General features: G+C 39.4%; 2 protein-coding genes across 2 annotated transcripts in view; one reads left to right on the plus strand and one right to left on the minus strand.

The window, feature by feature from the left end:
* On the plus strand, positions 1 to 23,080 carry LOC5574299 (tubulin-specific chaperone E). The gene is made up of 5 exons (XM_021848550.1): positions 1 to 310; positions 404 to 504; positions 7,940 to 8,102; positions 14,056 to 14,971; positions 22,523 to 23,080. The coding sequence occupies exons 1-5, from the start codon at positions 230 to 232 to the stop codon at positions 22,813 to 22,815; spliced, it is 1,554 nt and encodes a 517-aa protein (XP_021704242.1). The 5' UTR covers positions 1 to 229; the 3' UTR covers positions 22,816 to 23,080.
* LOC5563760 (protein-glutamate O-methyltransferase) overlaps positions 22,932 to 26,560 on the minus strand; it is a 10,670-nt gene continuing 7,041 nt past the window's right edge. Inside the window, exons 3-6 of the mRNA XM_021848551.1 lie at positions 24,736 to 24,841; positions 24,431 to 24,654; positions 24,197 to 24,362; positions 22,932 to 23,911 (exon numbers count right to left, since the gene is read on the minus strand). Of these exons, the coding sequence (XP_021704243.1) occupies positions 23,156 to 23,911; positions 24,197 to 24,362; positions 24,431 to 24,654; positions 24,736 to 24,841 (1,252 nt within the window). The 3' untranslated portion in view covers positions 22,932 to 23,155. The remainder of the gene's footprint in view (positions 23,912 to 24,196; positions 24,363 to 24,430; positions 24,655 to 24,735; positions 24,842 to 26,560) is intronic.

Below are 26,560 nucleotides of genomic sequence, written 5' to 3' on the forward strand. Positions count from 1 at the left end.
GAACAGCTGAAGTATTTCTTGACCATTACTTGTCCTATCCTTTTGCATAGTACTTACGAAGTGGATACCAACCATCATCAGTCAGTGTTTCGTTTTCATTATTCTCGAAAGAAAGCTAAGTGCAGAAACAACTGTTCAGAAAAATCTCAAATTCCCCCCGCATCGCCAGTGAAAGGACACTTTTTCGTTTCACATCTGCTCGCTAACGGTACACCAGTCACACGGATCGATGATTCCACCCAATCATCTGGAGGTGGGCGTCCGAATCCGCATCGGACAACATTACGGAACCATCCGCTACATTGGAGAGGTACGTGCAATTTTGTTTTGTTCCGTTTTCATTCGTGGGCGGATGATGGTTTTTTAACAATACTCCTAATATTGTTTTGCGACGATGTTCCAGGTGGCCAACACCGAGGGCGAATGGGTTGGCGTCGAATGGGACGATCCCCAGCGAGGAAAACATTCCGGAATTGTGAACGGAGTGGAATACTTCCAAACAAGGTAACTGTTCGTTGGGGGAGGGGAGCAGGGAATGAGTCATCTTCCTCTTCCTACAGTGACTCAAATTCAGAATTGTACAAGGCACTGTGCACGTAGAGATCGTAAAAAAAACTTTCAAATGATATGTCGAATTTAAAGTACTTGATCAATAATGAAGGTCATAAGTGCCATCTATTTTTAGGGGCCCAGATAGCCGTAGCGGTAAACGCGCAGCTATTCAGCAAGACCAAGCTGAGGGTCGTGGGTTCGAATCCCACCGGTCGAGGATCTTTTCGGGTTGGAAATTTTCTCGACTTCCCAGGGCATAGAGTATCTTCGTACCTGCCACACGATATACACATGCAAAAAATGGTCATTGGCATAGTAAGCTCTCAGTTAATAACTGTGGAAGTGCTCATAAGAACACTAAGCTGAGAAGCAGGCTCTGTCCTAGTAGGGACGTAACGCCAGAAAGAAGAAGAAGAAGTGCCATCTATTATTCGACAATCATAAACTGCTTCTATTTCCTTTGATCTTTGATATACCTAATGGAAAAGTAATGAATTTGGGTCTAAAATTTAGCCTTATATAAGCAAATATATCTATAACTTAAACACATTAATGAAAATTATCGCTTCTTCCATGATTTTGTAGATGAATCTATTATAAGAATGAAATTCAGAGTACTGAAAAAGTTTCGGTTTAATGAATTTTCAACTAACCCCGGGTCAAAAATCTTGTTAATAAAGATTAAAAGAAAAGTTCGCAAAATTACCCTCCCCTTGGTTATGCGACCTTGTCGCGATGGGAGAGCATAATCCATTAGCCCATATGATGGAAACCAAAGGCGTAACCTGTAGTGGTGGTATCACATTTCGGCATGTTTTGCTTAAAGCCGCGTCATAACTCATATGGCATAGACGCAATGATATCTCGGATGTGATCCAACGGACATTCTGCGTCATTGATAGAATTGATGCCCATTTCAAATAATTAATCTATTCGAAGTGGACATTAATACTATTGGTGACGTTCAGTTTGCCTTTTGCTAACCAGAATGATCCGTAGCCACTCTTACTATTAGCTAGCTAGATACATCGTTATCATATACGACGTAGGGAATACTTAGGAACTCTTAGGAAAATGACTAGTAGATTCACTGAGTAGAAATACGTGGCGACAATCTTATTTTAATATGGTTTTTACATTGCCATAATAAGAAATACCTCTTTTGTAACAGCGGTATAAATAATCTAATTCCAGCTTCATTTTCGCAAAATTTACAAGTAGAAAGTAGGAGTTGTGAAGCATTGCATTTGCCACCGACAAGTGAATCTTGTAGGAGACTGTAATAGAAGCCTAAGGTACCTTTACTCTTCAATATGCACTATAAAAATGACTATGGAAAGTAAGACGCTGAGATCGATCATTAGGGTACACTTGCTAGTTTGAACAGACAAGGAAAGCGACTTTTTTCTTTAAGGATATATGAACGTAATGACCAATAAATACTTTTAACAACAAAAAATGAAAATAACTAGAACTACTACTAAACAGCCTAATTTTGTTAAGACTTGACGACACTTGACATTTAAGACTCTAATCTTACGTAAAAGACAATAGTAATCAGAATAGCACTTGTATGAAAAATTATTCAAAACCATTTCGACTAGACAGTATTAGTAATGCACTACTATTTCAAACAAATTCTAATGGAGCTGCTGATTTTCATAATGCTTCCTTTTCTCAGAAGCAAGGAAATATGGGTACTTTTCAAAAACTACCACGTCACAATACTAATAAAAAACAGTGTTCATGTGGGCGCCATTGCCTAGTTCGTCTGAGTATTGGTCCTGGTAGAGGGGAAACTTGGCAAAAGCCAGACCGAGGGTTCAGGCTTGACAAGTTAAGCTGTCAGGCAGCTCCAACTGAATACCATACAAAAAAAAAATTCGCAAAATTAGTTTGGCATAACGTCAACACTCTTTTCAAATGTTATTTTCTATCGACATATAGCAACGTTTTGTTCTGAACAATAGGAAAAGATTCATTTCAAACTTGTCTGTGAAAAGCACCTGAACTGAGAGTTTTGTTATTCAAATAGAATAAATGAAATATTTTGGACAGGCTAAGGATATGATATTTATATTTTATCAAGTTTTGTTATTTATATGCTTAATGTCTCATTGTATTTTGAGTTTCTGGGGAGAAAAAGCTTACAAACTGTAGAATTAGATTCCAAAATAGCGTTTTAGCGTCATTTACATTTCAGACACCAAATATACATTTTGGACAGTTTCATGTGAATATAATTTGGACAGGGGCGTTATCTCAATATCCTTACAATGATTTCCCTAAAAGACGGTCATATCATACAATTTTAAGAGTTTATATGTGACTTATGCATTTTTTCGCTTATTGAATGTGTATACCTATAAGTGATAATCAATAATTTCCTTTAATGCAAGCAAATATCAGATCCCCGAAATACGCCTGCAAGTATGCATGCATGCTATATTCCAGTCTGTTTCATCAGATGGTCAATCTTTTATTACCCTTACTATGCTATACCAAGCTGTCCATTAGTTCGGAACAACAATCAAATTCATTATGGTTTCTGCGCTCGTGTACATACACGTACATGTCACTAACATTATTTAAAGAGTGCTGGTTGAAAATATAAACAAAGATCAGCTGTTCCCAGCAAAATCAAACGGCTGTATTTTCAACCAGCAAATTTGCGCATGTGTTCGTAACACCGCTCGGCGAGAGCTCAATGGTCCAAGCCACTTGTCTTTTTCCGTTTGGGTCCCAAAACAACTTTGGTGAAACTATAATTCAGCGTCAACCGTTCAAAATTTACATGAGTTTTACTATGGTAAAACTATTTTTTACAAAAAAAAAATATCAACGGAGGTCACCCATTGACCTCTATAAAAATGTGATCGCAGACCTCTGTGGAGTTTAGATAATCAACGAGAAAGGAATCACCCTCCACACGATGCTCACACAACTTACCCAGCCAAGTATCGAATCGCAAGTGACGCAGAGTGTGAATGCATCTAATGTGCAATATGACAGTCCGCATCACAGAAGAACGTCTAAAACCGATTGCTGTGATTAACCCTCATGCCACTTATCCGCGCAGTGGATTCTGTATCCCACATTCTCCCTCTACTCCAAAGAAATTTGAATTTCTTCAAATTAAAAGACGTCAAAATTCCAAAATTGATAAGCGAAAATGATTCTTATTAAAAGCATAGTTTTCCATTTGAATTTATTTCAATCAGTTTATTCATTCAAAGTTCTTATTTGCATTTTAAAAAGATAATACAGTTATTTTGATGATTCTGTAATGCCATTCAAAATCATCCATATTCTATGCTTAATTACAAAAATCTTCTCATGAATACTTGATGTACTTTTAACATCAAATTTGGAATGGTCATACTCGTTATATATTTTAGAAAATCTTTTTTTCCTTTTCTCCAATTTCCCGTTTTTGTGTAATTTATTTTTGTAAACAATACTTTTGTGTTCCATTGTATTTTGGTTACACACAACTTCGAAGAAACAAAACTCTATATTACGCAAATTTCACCAAAGACGAAATAGTATTACGCTATTAGATAAATTCTTGCTATCAACCTAATATTTTCATAAGGATCCAGAACCGTCAATTGAAATGATTCATATTGTCAATCTCTAGTTTTGACCGTGCTTTTCATCGTTATATCCGGGACACCTTTACATTCATCCTGTACACACTTAAATTATTTCACCGACCTCAGTAAAATTTTTCGCCGAGAACCCAACAGCTGAGAGCTCGGTAAATTTTAACGCCGAATCTCGGTACTTATTTTACCGAGATTTCGGCAATCCGAATTTTTTGCCGAGATCTCGGCGAACGTTACCGAGATTCGGTAAACATTTACCGAGATCTCGGTAAAAGTTTTACCGAGAATCGTCAAATTATTACCGAGATTTCAGCTGTTGGGTTCTCGGCGAAACCGTTTAAGTGTGTAATACTGGTCATACATCCATCTTGTATTAAATTTTCACTCGTTTTAGGTTTGGCCGGCAATTAAATCAATCTTAGAATCCTCACATCATTTTTATTTGGTACTTTATTATTCTAAGAAACTTCACAAGAGTACATGACTGGAATTTTTTTCACCAGAGGGCGCTGGTTTTTCAGCAGTTTGTGTTTATCACTCAAATTTTAAGCAAAATAATCGATTGATTCAAGCTGTACCATAAGTGGACTTTACATTTGCAAAGAGCAACATTGAGGGGTAAAAACTCTTCTGTCAACAAGTCTCTTATGTTATGGCATACATCATGCTTAAAGTTTCTGGTTTGACATTTGTAAATAGATCAACAATAGACTCGACGCATGTGTCGTCATTTCATCAGCGGACATTGCCGTGACTCCTCTTCCCCGCGGCAAACAACACGCTTTAATCTTCTTATCCGACATATGCACATGGCAAAATATCGAGATTGACGAATTTTAGCTTTTCGTCAGCGGACATTGCCGGGGCTTTTCTTTTCTCACCGGTAAACAACACGTTAAGCTACTGATCTGACATATACACATAGCAAACAACAAGATCAACGTAAACTAACTTTTTGATAGCGGACATTGCCGGGACTCCTCTTTCACACGGCAAACAACACGCTTTATCTTCTGATCTGACATTTGCGCATGGCCAAACAACACGATCAATTCATTTTAGCTTTTCGTTAGCGGACATTGCCGGGGTTCTCTTCCCCAAGACAGACAACACGCTGTAAGCTTCTGATCCGATATTTGAACAAAGCAAAACAGCAAGATCAACGAACTCTGTCTTTTGGGCAGCGGACATTGCCGGGGGCTACTCTTACCCCACGACAAACAACACGCTGGAATCATCCGATCTGACATTTGCTCATAGCAAAACAACACGACTCAACCTGCTCCTTCTCTGTTCACTTTTCTTAGCACGCCACCGAAATTCTCGGTTTTTCTTCAACCCAGGGAACTTTTAGGATAACACTAGCACTAGCCGAAAACAAAATAACTCCACTTTTTCACCTTCACTATTTGACTTTAGCAACGCTGCAGGGTGATTCCTCCCATTAAATATAAAAAATAAATGCCAGGTATCTTTCCGCAAAAAGCAGAAAACTGGCTGGATCGCCAATGTGGAGTTTAGGTAATCAACGAAAAAGCATCTAATGTGAATGTATCTAATGTGCAAGTGGTAGTTGTTAAACTTCCGCTCGGCTGGTTAGCCGTAAAACCACGATTCATAATTAAAAACAAGTGTGTTAAAGAACATTTCTTTTAAAAAAATCGAAACCACACCTCGTGGCACAATACGCCTAAAAGATTAACGCTGCTAACCGCACGGTCACGAAGCCTAAAATTTCGATTGTTTTTTCGTCATAAATAATAAAGATAAATTTCAACTGGTACGAGAAATAATAAATTGCTCAGGTATGCAGGTCTCATTTTAAAATCTTGGTCATTATTTTAATTAGAATGGTCTCTAAAGTCACCATTTTGTCCTTTTCTTTGAATCCTGGTGCAAAATTCTAGAGGCATCAGAGATACCTTCAGAGACTATTACCCGACTTTTCCACAAGTTCTTAATGATATTTTTCTCAGATGTCGAGGAGTGCTTCAGAAATTCTAGTGATTTCTCAGAGGAATTTCTTCAGAAATCGGTCCAGAAAATCCTAGAGCACTCCAACCCCCAGTAATTTTCACAGAGATTACTTCGTTGCTGCAGTTCAAACATTTCTTGAATAATTCAAAATAAATTAATAAGATTTCCAAATCTCCATGGAATCTTCATAACCACATTCAAAGTTCCACTCCAGTTATTACTACAGAAACACATACAATTCTTCAGGGATTCTGTTCATATTTCTTCAAGGAATTTCTTCAAAAAGTCTTGAGATATTTGAATGTTTTTCAGTTATCATGGCAATAAATTCAAAAAATCATAAAAATAATATCACCAAGAATAATATCAGAGATCATCGTAGGAATTCATCAAAGCATACTTAGAACGCATTCAAGTTTCATCAGGGATTACTCTAGGATTTTCTTTAGAAATTCCTCGTTGAGTTTTCTTTAATAAATTTGAAAAAATCTTTTGATGAATGAAAGGCAAAGTTATATATGTAAATCTAGATTAGCACATATCAACGTGAATATGTTTTTTTTTTACTATTTTCAAAATTCGTTCGATCACATTGGTATAATGTTTGGAAATAGGAATTATTCTCTAATTTGAAAATGGTTTTGGAACTATTGATCCTTTCAAGCACGACATAGATAAACAATAATATATCGTTTCTGAGCCCTTTTTGACAAACTTTTGAGGCTTCATGGCCATTCGTTTTGTGTTGTCAAAACGATGTTTGATTTCTCTGTGTGAAGGAAACCAAATTAGGGATTACTGGCAACAATTATTTCTGTATATTCCGTATGGAATAAGGACAATGTAAACTTTTACGTTGGAAAATTCCCATATATTTAAAACCAAACCTAGCAGACCTTGGTAAACAATGAGATGATTTTTCTGGCCGGGATATTTGGACAAATTTTGGCGAATATTGACTTATCCACCAGGGCACGCTTCTGTGTTCTTCCTAGTATGTTCCGGCTCCGCTTTAGTGTTAAAATACTTGGACCGAGTGTATTCAGTTCACCGATGGATAAGTCAATCTGGCAGATTTGTTAAATTGCCAAAGAACTTCCTACAATAATACAATAAACTTTCCACAGAAATCTTCAACCTACTTTCAGAGACAACTTCAACGAAACTTTTTGGGAAGGTACAACAAAGACTTAATTAAAAAAAAGGATTTCATTAGAAACTCGTCTCGGGTTCAGGGCCTGTACACAACAAAAAACGCGTTTCTACAACGAATGCTTAAACAACCACACATAGACAGGGACAGAGCCTGGTTCTCAGCTTAGTTAGTTCTTTTGAGCACTTCCACAGTTATTAACAGAGCGCTTTGTTTGCCATGAGTATATATCGTGTGACTCTATTTCCTGGGAAGTTGAGAAAAGTTGACGTGTAACTTTTTCGCAAATTTCACATTAATTTGTCCTTTTAATTCAATTGCAAAGTATATGCAATGTTTTACGGTAGTTGTTCAAACTTCCAGTCGGCTTGTAAGCCGTAAAACCGATACATGATAATTAAAATGTATGAATTTAATACTTTTCCATCACAGCAATGATGAAAGTAAATGAAAACATTTTATTATTATCGAATTATAGATGACACCTATGACCTTCATTATTGATAAAGTATTTTAAATTCAACGTATTTTTGATAGTTTTTTTTCAATTGAATGTAAAAACAGATTCATGTACGAATATGGATTCGAGTCACTGTAGCTTATGATCACATTCTTCTAACGGAGATTCTGTTCTTCTTTCCATTTGTAGCGCCGAAAATTCAGGGTCAATGATTCGTCCGGAGAAGATCCCCTCGTTTTGGACCCTGCTGGAGGCCATCCATGACAAGTACATTGTGACCGAGGACACACTCCGTCTGGACGCGGAAATGATGATGGAAGTGCAGAAGCAGCTTCATGCGTCACTGTTTGAGGTAAGAGATGGGGGTGAAGTTTTAATGATAAATTAGGTGATTGGTATCAAGGGTAGTCAGGATTTTCACAAAGAAGGGGTGGCTTTGAGAATGACCTGAAAAAGATTCTCTACCAATCTAGGTTGGGAGCAGGTCTATTTTCAAAGACTTGGTCATTATTTTAACAGAGATGAATAGAGACATAGTAGTCGGGTTCAAATTGGGTTCCTAGTACAGTCGACTCTCCACATCTCGATGTTCTACATCTCGATATCTCTCCCTATGTCGATGATTTCATAAGTCCCTTCAGTCTGCATACATTTTCACTCCCCATATCTCGATATCCTCCTTATCTCGATATCTCCATATCTCGATGTGATTCTGTTGATTTTTCGTTCTCAATTTTTCCTCCGTATGTCGATATGACCAATATCGAAGGTTACTAGACCAAAGTTTTGGGATTCAAAACAAATTAGGAGCGCAAACTGACGTATGTTTGTGTATTACTTTCTTGGCAACGGAGTGTTTTTTCAATCTAGTATTCTTTAAAAATTTGTTCTTTGTCTCGATCTCTCCCTATCTCGATGGTCCCTTCGATATCGAGATGTGGAGAGGCGACTGTACCGTATTTGGTCCCTTGGTACTGCAAAAGGCATCCATGTTTGACAGATCGCAGTAGGTACCAGACATTGCAGAATTCGCTCTCATTTGAGTATGAAGCACGATCAAAGCAAGCAAAGAAAAACATCCCATCTGTTGCGGTCCACGATCGTCTTTGTATCGCAAGGTGTAACAAGTCTGATAAATGGAAGCAGCGAGCGAGAGCCCCAATGAGAGAGCGATGATAAAATCTATTTTTCTCGCTTGTTTACCGTTGGGGATAGGTGTTTTTCTTTACTAGCACGACAAACAATCCACGAACTTCCAATAGCAATAGTGTCCCCCAGGCTTGGAGTATGCTTAGAGGGGTTTTATCATGCACTACTATCCCCCCAATATGATCAAAGTTGTAGCAGTATACGATAAACAGTCTCTCATAATGTGCAGCATGTTATGATAGTTACAGAGAGCGATACGAGAGAGATTCTCTCAATTTTCTCAGGATTCAATCCCTGGTAGGTACACTTTTCACGGCATTCTAGATTTTGCTCTACTACCTTATGAATCATAAAATTTTGGACGACTGCAAAGAACATGGAGGTTTTTAATACCTCTGAAAAGTTTCTATATTTATGAGAGGTTCTTAAAGTCTTGTTTTCAACGAAATCCCTTTAAAAGTTCCTGCAAACATTCCTCCTCCATTTTTCCAGATATTGTTCCTCAGAATTTTCTCCGGGAAATTGATGAGCACTCCAATGTTACTAACTCCAGTCATTTCCACAGGGATTACTTCATTTTTTTTCTTAGAGACTATCCCAGGTTTTCCTCCAGATATCTTTCCACTATTTTTGTTTTACTTAAGTTTTTAGTCCAGGAGATCTTGCATAATTTCCTGCACAAGTTCTTCCAAGAACATCCACGAATGTTTATTCCAAAGTTCTTAGAGCAATTCTTGCATGAACTTTTGATAGAAGGCCTACGAGATTTCATACGCCAAATTGAAGAGTTATTCTACGCATTTTTTTGAAAATTCCTTCAAAAATTCATCCACGCTTTCCTCCCAGGAATCGCTGGAAAAATTCATCCAGGGATTATTTGGGAAATCTATTAAGAACTTTTTTTAATAGAACTGTGATATTCGTTCCAAATTTCTCTACTTTTTTCCAGGATTTTGTCCAGCATTCAATCCAAGCTTTACTCCTGCAGTTCTTCCAAAGATTTCACAAATTAAAATCTCTTTGGCATCTGAAAGAGAGCAATAAAGATCCCATCTCTTAACACTACAGCAATTATTCCAGTATCGTCAGACACTGCTGCAGGATTCAAAAAATCTTTGACATTTCCCTGGAGATCACTGGAAGAATGCCGCTTAAAGACTGGAAAACTTGTCAAATAATTTCTTTAGCAATTTGTGAAGGAATTTTTGGAATAGTTCCTGCAGGTATACTTAGAGAAATTCCTGGTTGAAATCTTGATCCTGAAGGCCAATTTGGTAGGAAATCATAAGAAATACCAGGAGGCATCTCCGAAAAAATTACTGGTTGAATTTCAAGATGTTTTAAATTCGAATATATTGGAGGTAGTTCTAGGGAAGTCGGTGGAGGAATTACTTGATAAATTTCTGGATGAGCTAGGACTTTCTGAAAAATGTCTGATAGAATCATTAGAGGAATTCCATATGGAACCTCTGAGGAAAATTCTGTTGTTATCCTCTAAAAAAATCCAGTTTGAATTATTTAAGGTACCGAAAAATAAATTCCTGGAAATGTTCCTTAAGAAAATCGTAAAAATCACTAAATAGACTCCTGAAAGAACCTTCGGAGTAATTTCTAGATTTTCCCAATTTTCATAGGGAAAATCATCTGAGAATTTTCCCAGTGACTATCCAAGCTTAGACCAGATTTGTCCACTAATTCTCTCATCAATTACTTTAGTTGTCACTCTCATCCAACTTACTAGATTATCAAAGCCTTTTTTAGAGACTATTTTAGTGCACGACTCTTAAAAAGTATATTTTTAATGAAAGGTCTCTAGAGTTGCTTTTTCAACCAAAATGGTCTGTCTGTATTTTTGCTGGTTGCAGTGAATTCGAGTGCCAAATTCTAGAGGTTTCAGGGACACCTTCGGAAGCTCTTACGCAACAATTCAAAAGTTCTTCGGATGTTTCTCTCAAATTTTTCAGAAATTTTTCGATTAGTGATTAGTGATTAGTGGTTTTCTAACATTTTCTGGAATACTTTCAGAAATTTCTCCAATGATCCTTCCAAAAATCCCTCTACTATTTCTTCCTCTACTAGTCTTCCAGTCCTCAAGAGATGGCAAGAGGATTTTTTTTAAGAATTTGCTCCAGGAAATTTTTAGGCACTCCAACGCTACTACTTTCAGTAATTACCTCAGAAAATACTCTAAAAATGTTCACCATAGATTTTTGCTTACTCTAGGCTCCTTCTAGTCTAGAGTCGACTATTTGAAAAATCCTGGAAAGTCAGGGAATTCAATTGTTGATCTGGAAAGGTAGGGTGTTTCATTCGAGGTCAGGGAAAAACTATCAATAATATACTACAACATCATACGAGTTGATCGTCTACAATTTAATCGATTAGGCTAATCCAGAAGTACAATAATCATGTAAACATTTAATATATTTTTATATATAATGTATAATTATATTAATATGATTTCTGCACGAAATGAGTAAATCAATCGTTCAAAATAGCAGCTTTATAATTGAGAAAACGCTTTTATTCATACTAGAGTAAACTCTACTACCTATACTTAGCTTCTGAACAGTGCTTTCGAACAACTTCTTCGAATTTGGCATAGATTGCTTAAAAATCTTCAATTTTTAAGTGCTCTAGATCAATGCGTTGATGCCTAATTTTGCAAGTTTTGCTTAAAAACTTGAGAACAAAATGGAGGTTACTCTATGCAATCATGTTTATCTTCACAAGCTTGCTCAAAATTTAGAAGTAAAACTGGTAAAACGATATATGTCTAGAGAATAACAAATGAGGTTTCTTGTGTTTAGGTGAAGATAAATCAAAACCGTATTTTTAAGGCATGAGGTTTTGTAAATAAAAAACAATAACTATAATTTTGAATTTCCTAAAATTTTAGAAAATTGCTGGATTAGGGTTCGAGCTTTACTTCAGGATTGTATCAGGAGCTTTCTTTCCTGCTTTTTTCATTTTATTTCCAAGAATATACTCAGAAAATCCTCCAGAAATTCTAAAGATTCTTCTAAAGGTGCCTCATCAAATTCCTTTCGGAATAATTCCTCGAAAGAAAGGCTTTCCAAATAAGTACTCAAAGACATTTTTTGATAAACCAGAAAATCCATAAAAAGCAGAAATTCTAAAAATGTTGTTTGAATGAATCTCCTCGATTAAATTTTAGATCCTTAGCGTATTGTTGGAGGCGTGACAAATGCGAGGGAGACATCAGGAATCTTCGTCCTTCTTTCTTTGTTATATGAGATTTTCAGGCCTAGGCTGGATCATCTCATAAACAAAATATTAGCATATTATTTAAAGGTCAGGGAAATTTATTTTCATAATTGAGTTGACACCCTTAGGAGATCTTCCAAAGATGCCAACAGGAGATTTTTTCCTCCAGAGTTTACGCCAGAGTTTCGTTTAATGAGGACTCCTACACTGATTTTTCCAGGCATTTTTATACAGATTATACGGAAGTTCTACCACGGGTTCTTCCAGGATTAGCTTCAAAAATCCTCCTCTCTATTAAGAACTCCCCTTATGATTCCTCAATGAATTCAAGCGGAGTCCCTTATAACATTTCTATTAAGGTGAAACAGTTTGGAATCAACTTCTAAGATTGTACTGAAACTTCAAAGGCACAAATCTCGGGAAGAAAGCATCCAACAACAATGAACTTATTATTTTGGCTTTGTGCACTAGCAGAGAACTTAAAATAAGAAGATCAGTAACAGAGAAACATAAAAGTAGATGGAGTACCGTGTACCTTTTAATTCCGCTCCTAAATGCTTATCTTTGACAGATACGCGTATTTCGTAGCATTTAGGAGCGGAATTAAAAGGTACACGGTACTCCATCTACTTTTATGTTTCTCTATTTGAGATTCTGCTCAGAGGATTCGAACATTCATTAAAGAGATCAGTAACGTTTGTCAACCATTTCTCCAGTTTAGTGCCTTTGAAAACGTGAGTAGGGCCACAAGTTGGCCATTGTGGCGGCCATCTTTGGATTCCGAGATGTTTCACCTTAACCTTCTAATACCCAAATTTTTATTTTCGATTTAAATATTATTTTCCGTTATCTAAAATCGTTCTAAACACTTTCTTGGCAATTATTTTTTTTATTTATGAATTTTTGAATTTTGGTTTTTGATTTTTATAATTTTTATTTTTGAACATCCCTAGCTTTTTTCATTTTTTCTTGAAACCTTTTCTGGTTGTTAATTTTTGGCAATAATAAAAATTTAAATTTTTGCGGTACTTTTAAAAATATTAAATTTTCAATTTTTTTTCGGAGCTTATTTTATTTTCCGTGTAACTAACGGAAAAACAGGTTTGAAATAATTTTGATACCACCAGGCTCTTCTTTTGTGAAAGGTCGATCGTAGAAAAATATAAAAGGTATGATTTTTAATATTACACGTTATATTAACCCCGGGCATTTATAGGTTATATAAGAAAACAATTTTTCAAACAATTTTCAAAAATACAAAAAAGTTTCAAAATTCATAAAAAACTTTTTTTACATGCGAGTTATGAGTCAAGGTTTACGCCAAAAATAAAATAATTTTGATTTCCGAGCTACGAAAAAATACACAAAATTCCAAAGTGTACCCCGTCTAAAGGCGGGGTTGGGTATTAGAGGGTTAATACATACTAGTAATTTTTTTATGGATTCTTGAAGAGCTCATTCATCACACCTGTAAATATTACAGAAATTATTCTGGTAACACCTCCGATGATTCGTACAGAAATTACTTCCGTGATTCCGTCCCATGTTTTCCACAGAATTTAAAAAATAATTCTTCAGGAGAGATTCGGTCATAACTATCTATAAGCAATTTGTGTAGTAAATACTAAAAGATTTCATCAGGAGTCCAGTATTTTTTTTCAGAGATTTATACTTTACTTTAGAGTTAACTTGGCAGAGGTTACTACAGGATTTCTTCTCGAAATACCTCCCGAATTTTATACCAAATTTCAACCAATTATATCTGGAACAAAACCTGGAAAAAATCTTCGAAGACTTCCTTGAGAAATTTCCAAGAAATCCATGAAGGCATCTCTGGAGAAATTACTGATTATATTCTTGAAGATGTGTCAAACGGGTATCTTGGGATGATCAAAATTTAATATCCTTCCTCTTTGCTTGCATTCCAGGTGGTCGGAATGGAGAAAATCGGTGGCAAACAGAGCAACTTGAGCCACCTGGTGGACGTTTCGGTGGCTTACTCTCCGGTGAATTCCGCCGGAGATTTGTCCAGCTTCAAACGTCTACGCTCGTTGGATGTTTCCGCGACGTTGATTTGGAACTGGAAAATCGTCGGCCAAATAACGGCACAGATTCCGACCCTGGAGGAACTCAATCTGTCCAACAATCGTTTGGTACGGCCAACAGAGGAGGAGATTTCTTCACTCGTAACAAAATTCCACAATCTGAAGAAGCTGATATTGAAAAAGTGTGCCCTCGGCTCGTGGCCGGAGCTCGTTCGGCTGGCCCGAATGTGGCCGCTGCTCGAGAGCCTGTCCCTGGAAGATAACGACCTATGCCTGGTAACGGAGGAAAGCTACGAGTTTGCGCTGACACAGTTGAGCAGTTTGGATCTTCAGAATAATCACATAAGCGGACGGGAATCGATTCATGCATTGGGACGTCTTCCAGCGCTGCAAGAATTGTCTCTGAATGCGAATGGAATCGAGGAAATCGTATTTCCGGATTGTCGACACACGGAAAAGACCGAGCTATTTCCAAAGCTTCAAGTACTTTACCTGAGGGAAAATCCCATCGTGAACCAGTGTGCTGCATTTAACGAGCTGGACAAATTGGCCTCCCTGGAGCATTTGACCATCGATCCGGATCCGCGGGTGAGTTACGAGGAAACGGTGGCCCGGGTCGTTGGTTCCATCGGCGGGTTGAAAATGTTCAATCGGTCGGCTATCACTGAGAAACTGAGACGCGACTCGGAGTGCGACATGTGGAAAATGTACGCGGTCCAGTGGGCCCAGGTCAGGACTGATGCCCAGCAGCTGAAGGCGTTCTTCAAGGCGCACCGGATGTATCCGCGCGTGATGGAACGTGAGTATATGTTGTGAATGTTTGAATCCATGATCGTAGATTAAAAAGAACTGCCTTCTACTGAACGAATTGTAATGATCTCCGAATTTAGAATCAGACAGAATGTTAGACGTTGTATAATGTAAGCGTTTATTCAAGAATTTTCAGCTTATAAGCTTTCCTTGATATTATGTTCCCGCTGAAACAAAACCTTTCTTCAGCTTTGAGTTTCAGACACTATATTTCACCTGAAAATGATCCTCCAAATATTTGTCAGAAGATTTCTTCAGATAACCATCCAAAAATTTAAGCCCAGGGTCAGTGTTGTGAAAAACTCAATTTCGCTTGAGATTTTTCATGCGTGAGTTGTCAATCACGCAACTCCGCAGTCAAAAAATCATGGATGAGTTGGGTCACCTTTTTGACTCATTGTCTCGTATTTCCACAGTTTAATCACACACGGCAATAATTTCTTGTTAGTCTGGTAAAATTATGTTAATCCTTTCTAACGTAAACAACAACTTCGGGTTTCACGAGTTTTGCGACTGAATCATTTTTTACGGTTTGAGTTGATTGAGTGATTTTGCTTCAAAATCTAAATTTGCGAAGCAGATCTCTAATAAGTTTGCTCTCCCGGGAGAGCGTATTGATTGAGATTCGATGTATTAACACTGCTCAGGGTTGGTAGCAGAGCAGGTCTCTTTTTAGAGTCTTGGTTTCTATTTCATTGCAAGTATCTAAAGACTCTCTATTTTTAATTAAAGGTCTCTAAAGTCTATTTTTTTACGACAATTTTATAAAAAAAATAATTAAAGAAATCATTGGAAGGACACAGTTTTGTCAGTGTATCCAGGTCCGAGTTACATTGCGCGACTTACCTCGATTATTTTCACTATTTTTTCCATCAAATAGCCAGCGATAATAGCTGGAACTACGACTAACACGTCGCCAGATGGTGTAGCCCGTATATTCACAAAATTTCAGTCCGAACTCCTCCAAACGCGTCGGTTAGAGTTGAAAAAAATATTTTTGCAATAAACGTACCGAGCAGTGGACATCTTGTGCATAGAGACGAATCAATTATTGTTAAGACTGCATGTGTTAGTTAGCTTTAACTATTGTACCGCTGCAAAGAAACGCAGCATCCACAGCAATTGACGAGTGACTGAGCGACTGTTTGTGAGCGAACTTCTATCCACATAGAAGTCGACTCTCTGTTTGCGATAGTACTTCACCTCTAATGAAATGAACGGCAAAACACCACCAACCGTGCTTCCCGATATAGACCCAGGAGCAAGCACGAGTGGTTTCAATTTGCCAAATAAACAAAACAGAAACAAGAGAACATTGCCAATATGGATGGATAGGAACGATCAATACGGTGATGCCCAATTCTTGTTACTAAGAGGTGCTAATGATACCCCTCTTGCGAGAAAACCGCTGGTCATAGAAAAGTCTGTCGAGCTGGCTGCCGGTGGCCCGATTGCTGGGGCAAAATCAGAATCACGTTGTACGAAATATACCCTTGAAGTGCGCAACAAATCACAGGTTGAGAACCTCTTGAGTCTCAAACGATTGATCGATGATACCTGTAGAAGTAGTATATCATCCAACGCGTAATGTTTGCCGCTGTGTTGTCACATGTTGGGATTTTGCAGAAACATCTACAGATGATATCATCAGAAGACTCCAGGATCAAAATGTAACGGATGTTCGAAGGATTACACAACGAATTGGCAAAAATGTTGTCAACACAGGGACGATGATACTCACTATTCGCGGACCTGCCCCACCAAGTTACGTTCGACTCGGACTCCTGCAAGTGCCAACGCGCCCTTACTATCCCAGCCCTTTGTTGTGTTACAAGTGTCTGTCTTATGGTCATACTAAGACAGCTTGTAAGGAAACGGAAAAATGCCAGAACTGCTCTACTATACACGATGAAATGGAAAATTGTAATCGTACACCCTACTGCAAAAATTGCGGAGAAAACGAAAAACCAACCAGTCGCACATGTGCAGTATATCGACGGGAGCAAGAGGTCATCAAAATTAAGGTCGACGAGGGTCTGACTTATGCTGCAGCAAGAGAAGCACATAGATCCAGAATCACTAGCTCGAAAGGCAGTTTCGCCAGTATCGTTCAGCAACGTTTGATTAACGTTCAAGCTGCCGGTGAAGAGACTAACGAGCTTAAACAACAATTAAAACTACAGGAAGAGCAGAACAGAGCTCTTATTGTAGAAAACGAAAAACTTCGAAATGAGATCACCAACTTGCGGAAGTCAGTTAACGAACTTGCTGAAACGACTAAACAATTACAACTACAACTCAAACAGCAGCCCCAATGTGCAGCCCCAAGTGACATAGTGGCAAGTGTTCCTACAGTGCAACTGCCGGGAATATCAAAAATGCAAACAAGGCAGCAACACCGTAACACGTCTGAAAGCAGAAAAAGTGCACAATATTCAAGCAGCGAAGCAAAACAGCAAATCAAGCGACACGTTTCCAGTCCTCCGAAAAAACCGGCCAAACTACGAAAATCAAACAGGAAGAAAAAACACGTTGAAATCTCCTCGAATCCAGTCTCAGGAGATGAAACCGCTTCAGAAGAAGGCTTTTCCGAAGCACGACCGGATGAAGAAATGTCTCAAAATTAAACCCCATCAAAATGCTGGCAATAGCAAGCTACACTACCAACACAACATCAAACAATGAATCCTAAAACTAATCAAAAAAATGGAAGTCAAAAGTTATTGTACAAAAATGGAAAACACGTCAGCAACCCTCATGAGCCAGCAAGCTCCACATCGTACGTCAGCAACAACATCACAAATCATTCAGCGATTCCACGGGTTTGTACAACCCCAGGCCTTTTCCCTGCAACAACCAGAGAAGTTCCAGAATTTTCTGACGAGCCTTTGGCGGCAGTTGGTGTGGGGGGCCTGTACTCACAGGCAAGTACTCATTCAATTCTAAATTATGAACAAACAACAGACGCTCTGAACATTCTAATCATCCAGTCTCCATCAACAAGTTACACATCGTATAACAGCAACATATTCGTGGATAATTCAGCGATTCCAAGGGTTTACACAACCCCAGGCCTTTTCCCTGTACCGACCCTGACCGGAGAAGTCCCAGCTAGTCCTGATGAGCCTTTGGCGGTACAGGGGGCCTGTTTTCACAGGCAAGTACCCATACAATACCAAATCACGAACAGACAACAGACGCTTCGCACATTTCAGTGTCCCGACCTGTATCAAAACGCCCCACACCGAATAACAGCAGCAACCCCGTGACTCATTCAGCGATTCCAAGGGTTTACACAACCCCAGGCCTTTTCCCTGTACCGACCCCGACCAGAGAAGTCCCAGATATCACTGAAGAGCCTTTGGCGGCAGTTGGTACAGGGGGCCTGTACTTACAGGCAAGTACCAATGTAATATCTTCTTACGGGCAGACATCAGGTCCAATGCATATTCCAGATCATTCGAAAAACCACTCACACCTATTGCGAACCACTACCAGACAGTCGACCTCTTAGAACACTGAACATGTCGAGTCAACACGTGCTACTCGAAACACGTGCAGCCCAGCTGAAAAATGTGTAGCTATTCAGTGGAACGTAAATGGTCTTCAAGAACGATATGCTAAACTCATACTATTGGTAACAAAGTATCAACCAATCATAATCGCGGTACAAGAAACTCCACTGTCGCGGTACGAAATAATGAATAGATTCTCTCATGCCGAGTACAATTGGAAATTTTTATCGGGGCCATCATCACCATCTCAGAACGGAGTGGGCCTTGCTGTTAGTAAATCAGTCCCGCATAGTTTTCTGCATGTGAATTCATCAATGCAAGTCATCGCCAGAGTCAACCATCCTATCTGCGCTACTTATGTCTCAATCTACATACCTTGCCATACTTCACCAAACCAGTTAGAAAATGAGTTAGACCAACTGATAACGGAACTACCTTCTCCTATCGTGCTGCTGGGTGATTTTAATTCCCATAGCTTACTCTGGGGAGGCATAAAACTGATGCCAATGGAGCAATAGTCGAACAGCTCTCAGCGAAACATAATTTAACCATCCTTAATACTGGGGAACACACGCGATTGGACCCTCGTACTGGAAACACGTCAGCAATTGATTTATCAATAACATCATCAAACCTAGCAGGGCGACTCCGGTGGATGGTTGATGAGGATAACCGCACCAGTGATCATTTTCCACTGATCCTCGAAACTGTAGCCAACATCACAAGCATTCATCATCGTAGGCGTTGTTACATGATCAGGCAAACTGGGTAGAGTTTGAGGATATACTGTTGGAAAGAATTCCACGTGGTAGCGCTCCATCGATTGAAGAACTCACCCAGCACATCATCTACGCAGCGGAGCAAAGCATACCACAAACGACTGGAAAAATCGGCCGCAAAGCTGTTCCATGGTGGAACCAAGAAGTAAATGCTGCAATACGAGCAAGGCGGAAAAAACTTCGGAAACTTAAAAGGATGGGCGAAAACGATCCTCGCAGACTACAGGCTTTAAGGTGATTATAGAACGAAGCCACTCCTCAAATTTTCAAGAGCACAAGACTTGAGAACCAAACAGTGCTCCACATTGAAAATTTATCCCATTGGTCACCACCAGCAAACCAGTAGTTTGATTGATTTTCAACGCGAAATGTTGTCAGATTCTCCAGTCTTGTGCACTTGAAAATTCGAAGTTTGGCTTTGTTTTATAATCACCTTAAGTGAGTTTCAACAGGCACGAAACGCGTCAAAAAAGATCGTCAGAGAGGCAAAAACCAATTCGTGGAACAAGTTTGTCTCTGGATTCAACCCATAATGTCCAGCCAACGAAATTCCTTTTGCGGAAAGAGAAGTTTTCAACGACAAGTGTTAGCTATCGACGGTGAAACTGTAGAAGACCCAGTACAGGTTGCCGAACATCTGGCGGAGTTCTTCGAATTAGTTACAAAATCTGCAGATCCTTGCTTGACGATTGAATACGGTGTAGAGCCGGTTACAACCCCCAACGAAGAAATCAACATTCCTTTTAGCATCGACGAGCTCATGTGGGCTCTCGAAAAAGGTGGGAACACATCGGTTGGCATCGATAACATCAGTTATCCGATGCTAAGACATCTCCCGTTTCGAATAAAAATGCAAATGTTGAACACAATCAATCATCTCTGGAACTCCGGGCGCATACCGGATGCATGGAAGGAAGGATTGATCGTTCCTTTATCAAAACCAGGAAAAGATCCTAAACAAATTGGCAACCAACGCCCGATAACACTGCTAAGCTGCTTTAATAAGACTCTTGAAAGGATGGTGAATAGACGGCTAGTTGATTTCATTGAAAACCATTACAAATTTAATTCCTATCAATTCGCCTTTCGAAGAGGAAAAGGAGTAGACACGTACTTTGCGGCACTGGAGAAGGACTTACGTAAACCATTCGACGAAGGCGAACACTGTGAATTACTGTCCATCGATCTGCAAAAAGCCTATGACAGAGCTGACCGAAATCAAATCGTTGCAAAACTCACGAGCTGGGGAGTTAACGGTAAAATGCTCAACTTCATCAAAAGTTTTCTGTCTAACAGAAGTTTTCGAGTACTGGTTGGCGACGTGCAATCTACGCGTCGAACTCAAGAAACAGGAGTCCCACAAGGTTCGATTCTCTCAGTATCGCTTTTTCTAGTTTTAATGGAGACCGTGTTTGAGAAAATACCGAAAGGGATACGAATATTCGTCTACGCTGATGATGTTGTATTACTGGCCATCGATAAGGACCCTAAATTGGCGCGCCAAAAAAATCAAAAAGCAGCTTCGACGTTAGGGTTATGGGCTGAACAAACTAAAATGATTATATCGGCTGAAAAATCAAGTTGTATGCACATTTGCAGAAAGCGGAAACACCCAGCAGTTCCACCAATTGAAATTAGTAGCACTGTAGTTCCAGAAGTAGCGTATACAAGGATACTAGGAGTTATAATAGATAAACGACTCAACTTCAAAAGACACATAGCAGCCGTGCGAACCATCGTTCAGACTGTGCTTAACTTCCTCAAAGTGATTGGAAATAGAATGAACGGTGGAACGCTTAAAACAATGCTAGCTGGACAATTGAATACACTCTAACTCTCACAAAAATAACCAAAGCCATTCGATTATTGGAGAGAGATACTAAGCTTTTTCCTGAAAACTGTTCCCAATCACAATCGATAACAACCTACCCATCGGTTGAAAGAGCCAAAAACGCTTATGAACAACTCACCCAGCAAGAATTACCCAGGATTGCAATACTGCACCGGATCGGTGACAGATCGTGGAATGAACCAAGAATTAGAATCGACTGGGAGATCAAGCAGAAATTCAAAGTTGGTGACCCACCAGCAAAAGCTCAACAGTTGTTCATATACTTAACTTCAACTAAATACATGCTGTACCAACACGTGTTTACGGATGGCTCAGTGGACCGATACAAAGTAGGCTTTGGTGTAGCAACAGAAAACGAAAGTTTTAGTAAAAAGCTACCCAAAGAATGCTCTATATTCTCTGCGGAAGCAAAAGCCAATTGGTTTGCAATCGCCAAAACCTGTTCGAACGAATCAGCTACAGTTATATTCACAGATTCGGCGAGTGTTCTGACAGCTCTAGAAAAGGGCCACTCTCGTCACTCTTGGGTACAAGAAATTGAAACAGTCGCAAAGGGAAAACAACTAACCTTATGCTGGATTCCGGGACATACGAGGATTTCAGGTAACGAAAAAGCAGATGCTCTGGCCAAAGCAGGCGAAGATGACGAATTTTATAACTGCGACATTCCTGCTGAGGACGCACTACGATGTTGCAAACATGAAATAAGACTAGCATGGGAAAACCAGTGGAGAAATAGTACAACTTTTCTGAGAAACATTAAAGCAACAACACTCCAGTGGAAGGACCGACAAAACCCAACGCTGAGGAGGGCCATCAGTCGTCTACGAATCGGTCACACAAGATTGACCCATCAACATCTGTTCAACCGTGAAACTAATGTGTGCCCAACATGCGGAGTTCCTGTTACAGTAACTCACCTGCTTTTGGACTGTAGGGCTTACGAAGATCAAAGGAAGGAATGTGAACTAGGGTTAACTTTAGGTGATATTTTGACAAACGAAGAAGAAAACGAGAAAAAATTGGAAAATTTCTTGAGGAAAACTGAATTAATCAACAAATTATGAACTGTAGCTAAGACATTGTTTAGAAATAAAATTTTAAAGGATGAATGGCCACTTCCGAGGCTAAAATCCAAAACAAAAAAAAAATTGGAAGGACATCTTTGTAATACATATCTGCTTGATTTCTTGAAGACGTCCTAAACGGAATTCTTGGACGAAATACTAGCGAAATCGATGGAAAGATCATTTGTTTAAATGTCGGATTCTATTAAAATCCATAAAATCAATTTGTCGAGATTTGTGGTCCAAACTATGTTATCCATTTGACTATTTCCATTCAAGATAATATACCTGCCCTAATCTTTTTCTTTCAAACCCATGTTTCACCAGGACTTGGCAGTCCGGAACAATTCCTCCCGGACAACCGCACCGTTTCCAACATGCTGAACCTACACCTGCTGAACGAACGGACCGGCGAGACGCGCCAAAAGAAAGTCCCCAAAAGGATCAATCTGCAAACGCTGGAGAATCTCATCATGAAACTGTTCGGCCCATCGGAGCACCCGAATCCGCTGCAGCTTTCCCTGCTCGATCGCAAACGGGACGTACGCATTCCGCTGGACAACCACGGTAAGAGTTTGGATTTCTACTCGGTTGAAGATCAGGATACGATCGTTTTCTAGAAATAGCTTGGCTTATTGGAGTGTTGATGAAATTTACAGTGCAAGCAACAAAAGCCGTACAATTTTCTGCTTTCTCTCACCCGTTGCCTGATTCCAATAAATTAGCAAAAGATGTCTGGTATTTATTAGTAATTTATTTGCACTGACAAGCACGTAACTATTACATTCAAATTTGTTTTACGTTTGACTAATATGAAGAGAGACACATAACTGACCAACAGATATCTAAATTTGTTATAAAAATCTTTGAAAACAGGTTTTTCAAACCATGATATTTAAAAATAAAAATACACTAAAAACTTCCGTTCAAAGTAAAACAAAAACTCGACTCAAACGCCTCTCATTTGCCGGTAAACTGGATCACGGCATACTCGCCGGTTGTCATCCAGCAGCTATCCTTGGCGTCCAGTTTGTCCGAAAGCCCTTCCGTCAGTCCGCAAATTAGGTCCGCCTTGACCGTTCGCAGCGAGCACAGTGCCGTCGGATGGAACCCCCGCAGCGCGTCCCGGAATGGTGTCGTGTAGGGGAAGTTGAAATCTCCCAGCAGTTTTCGGTAGTTCAGATCGCCCTTGAAGATCAGCAGGTCGGACTGGCCCAATTCGCGATACAATGTCGGTTCGATGTCCTGCATGCGGTGGAACTCGTAGGGCGACGTCCAGAAGTTGTTCACTTCTTTCAGATGGAGCGTTCCGGCATCGAACCGGGACTGTAACCGATGGCCAAATGCGGACAGAAGCGGGTTTTCGTGCGCCATCAGTGTGCTCAGCGTCCACTGCATGTCTTTGGGAGTGACGTCCGAGATGTACCACGGGATTGCCTTCACATTGAAGTTGACCCGCGACGCCAGCCCGTGCTCGATGATGAAGTCCGCCAGGCAGAGATCGGTAAACAGCTCGTAGCCGGAGTTGTCGTTGACGATGTCGATCACGACGGGACTACTGGCTTTCAGCTGTCGCACGTGGTCCCAGACGGCCGGACTGTGATCGCTGACGATGTAGCTGTTGCAGGATTCCAGCAAGCTTAAAGGATCGCCGTCCTGTTGATAGTCCTGGCCGGCAGTGAGGGAGAGATCGCACCGGTTGCCCCACAGGTTGAGCTGGGAAAGAATAGGAGAAAGTTTTACTAGAAAATGAAGTTTATGAAGTTCTAGCATGAAGTTCTAGTCAATTGGTGGACTTTCCAGTAGTCGGACTGAACATCACTTCCTGATTATATGGAGCAGTTACATCTCCAATGACGATCTTGACAATGTGAGCCGAACAAGTACTTGCTTGTCATTATAACTTCTTTATTCTTTACCACTTAGCGAAGAATAATCACGAAATCTTCAACTTCTTCAGTTTCTTCAAAACCCCCTGATTACATCTCGACTAGCACTCACCTTCAACATCTTTACGAAGAACTCCCCAATTTCCGCCTCGCTCTTGCTAGCCTTCTCACTATTGAAGTGTTCTATCGATTGCATCACGGCGCCCATCGCATCGTAGGAGTTCGTTAACGACTTGTGCTTCTGCTGTTGGAAGTAATCCAGCTTCTTCAGCAAGGTTCTAGAATCAACAAAACCAATTAACCTTCCGTATCCAACCATGCATCCCCGGAACCCCCGGACGCTCACGTGCTCTCGAAGATGTTGTTCAACCGCCGGTACATGTAGGTCTCCGCGTACAGCCAGCAAGCCGAGTAGTAGCTGTTATCGTTGCCGAGTCCAGCGATGAAATCGTTCCACACCTGCTCGTCGCCCAGTTCGGTCGCAATTGGCGTAAACTCCTTATCCGTCTGCAGTTCGTACTTGAGCTTGGAGATCTCACCGATCGCTTGCTTGAGTTCCTCGCGGGCGTCCTGCAAGGTGGGAAATGGGAGTTTTAACAAATTGGTGCATTTTTAATTACCTTGCGAGAGGGGAGATGAAGGGCGGTATACCTCACCAAAGTGCTGCACGATTTGCTCCTTGTCCTTGGATAGCTGATCGATCACCTGCGTCAGGATTATCGGCAGGCGTTCCTTCATCGTGTAGAACGCGAAGCCTCTGTGAAATGGAAGATGTACGTTAATGTAGACTACAATTTTATGCTTAGTGAAAAATCAATCCTCAAGATAAAAACACACATTATGCTCAATGACCGAACAGCGACACGGTACAAAGTTACTTTTTTTTACACAACTACCTTTTTTTTAATTTTCATTATTCAGGACTGGTAGGGTGCCGGTACCGGGTCTTTTTTTTTTATAAACTTGATCGCTGTTTTAATGAAAGTCTCTGAAAAGTCTCTATGTTTAATGAAGGTCTCTAAAATCTCTATTTTAATCAAAAAAGGCCTAGTCACTTTTTCTTATTTTACTTGTAGTGAACCCTGACGCAAACTTCTAGAGGCTTCAGAGAAACCTTTAAAGACAATTATGAGGCTGTTCCATATGATTTTTAAGAAATTATTCTTAAATTTCTAGTGGAAAAGCTTTAGAAACTCTTTTTATGATTTTTCCGGACATTTCGTCAGGGACTCCTATAGGGGTCCCTCCAGAAATATCTCACCAAATTTTTCCAAAAATTTTCCAGCAATGTTTCAAGAGATGCTAAGAGGTATTTCTTCAGAATTTTCGCCAGGAAGTCCTTGAGTACTCCAACGCTACTAGCTCCAGTAATTTTCACAGAGATTACTCTGAATATCGTTTTCCAGGGACTATCCTAGGGTGTCCTCCAGATATGTTTCCACTAATCCTTCAACCAAATTTTCTAGTAGTTACTCTAGGAGATCTTTCAAAGATTCCTACGGGAGCTCATCAGAGGAAAAGCACGAAAGTTTATACCAGAGTTTTTGAAGAAATTCGTTTCCGAATCCTTACAAGAATTCCTACGCCGATTTCAATAATTATTCATTCAAGCATTACTCTCAGCAAGTTTCAACAGAGATTACTCCTGGATTAACAACAATCTTCAATAATTTTGAAAATTTTCTTGACGACTCTCTGGAGATATTCCTAAAAGGAAGCATTGGAAAAATCTTTGAAAACTTCGTTGGAAAATTCCCAAAAAAAAGGAATATTAGGAAAAATTTCTGGCGTAATTCTTGAAGATATTTAGAGATATTTCTGGTTGTAATTTTAATAAAATTCTGAAAGACAATTTTGTAGGAAATTCTAGGAAATCTCTGGAGAAATAACTGAATCTATGACAAAAGGTCGAAAGGACAGAAGGTCGAAGAACAAAAAAGGAGGGACAAAAGGTCGAAAAACTTTTTTCAAAGGGAAAATTTCCAACCAAGCAAATAATTTTCGATTTTTTGTCCTTTCGTCCTTTTGTCCTTTCGACCTTTTGTCCATATACCGAAATAACTAGTAAAATTTTTGTTCTTAGAGCAAGTCCTGGGGAAATCGATAGAAGAATCACTTGATGAATTCCTGGAGGTATTAGAACTTTCTTGGATAATTTTCGTCCTAAATTTGCCTTTGTTCGGGCTATTCTAAAGCGTCACAAGCCATGTGCTTTCTTGGTGCATTCAATTTTTATACCTTTGTCAACTGCCGTTATACGCATAATTGACCCATGTTTTGACATTTTTGAGTTTTTTTTTGTCAAATAGTCTATTTTAACTTATATTATTAGAAAACAATTTCATATAATATACTTTGTTTGAAGACTCTATGAAAAGCATACCAAGTCAATTTGTCCCACTGTTGAATTTCTACGCATAACTGTCTCGCTACTCAATTTCTACGCATATATGTCCTACTATGTATTTCTCAGCAT

Source organism: Aedes aegypti, chromosome 3, assembly GCF_002204515.2.
Source record: "Aedes aegypti strain LVP_AGWG chromosome 3, AaegL5.0 Primary Assembly, whole genome shotgun sequence".
NCBI lineage: Eukaryota > Metazoa > Arthropoda > Insecta > Diptera > Culicidae > Aedes > Aedes aegypti.

Bases quoted from the DNA above. Each gene is read 5' to 3' on its own strand.
- LOC5574299 (XM_021848550.1), top strand. From the start codon at position 230: ATGATTCCACCCAATCATCTGGAGGTGGGCGTCCGAATCCGCATCGGA. The intron at 8,103-14,055 runs GTAAGAGATGGG...CTTGCATTCCAG, and splicing joins TTCATGCGTCACTGTTTGAG to GTGGTCGGAATGGAGAAAAT. The intron at 14,972-22,522 runs GTGAGTATATGT...ATGTTTCACCAG, and splicing joins GTATCCGCGCGTGATGGAAC to GACTTGGCAGTCCGGAACAA.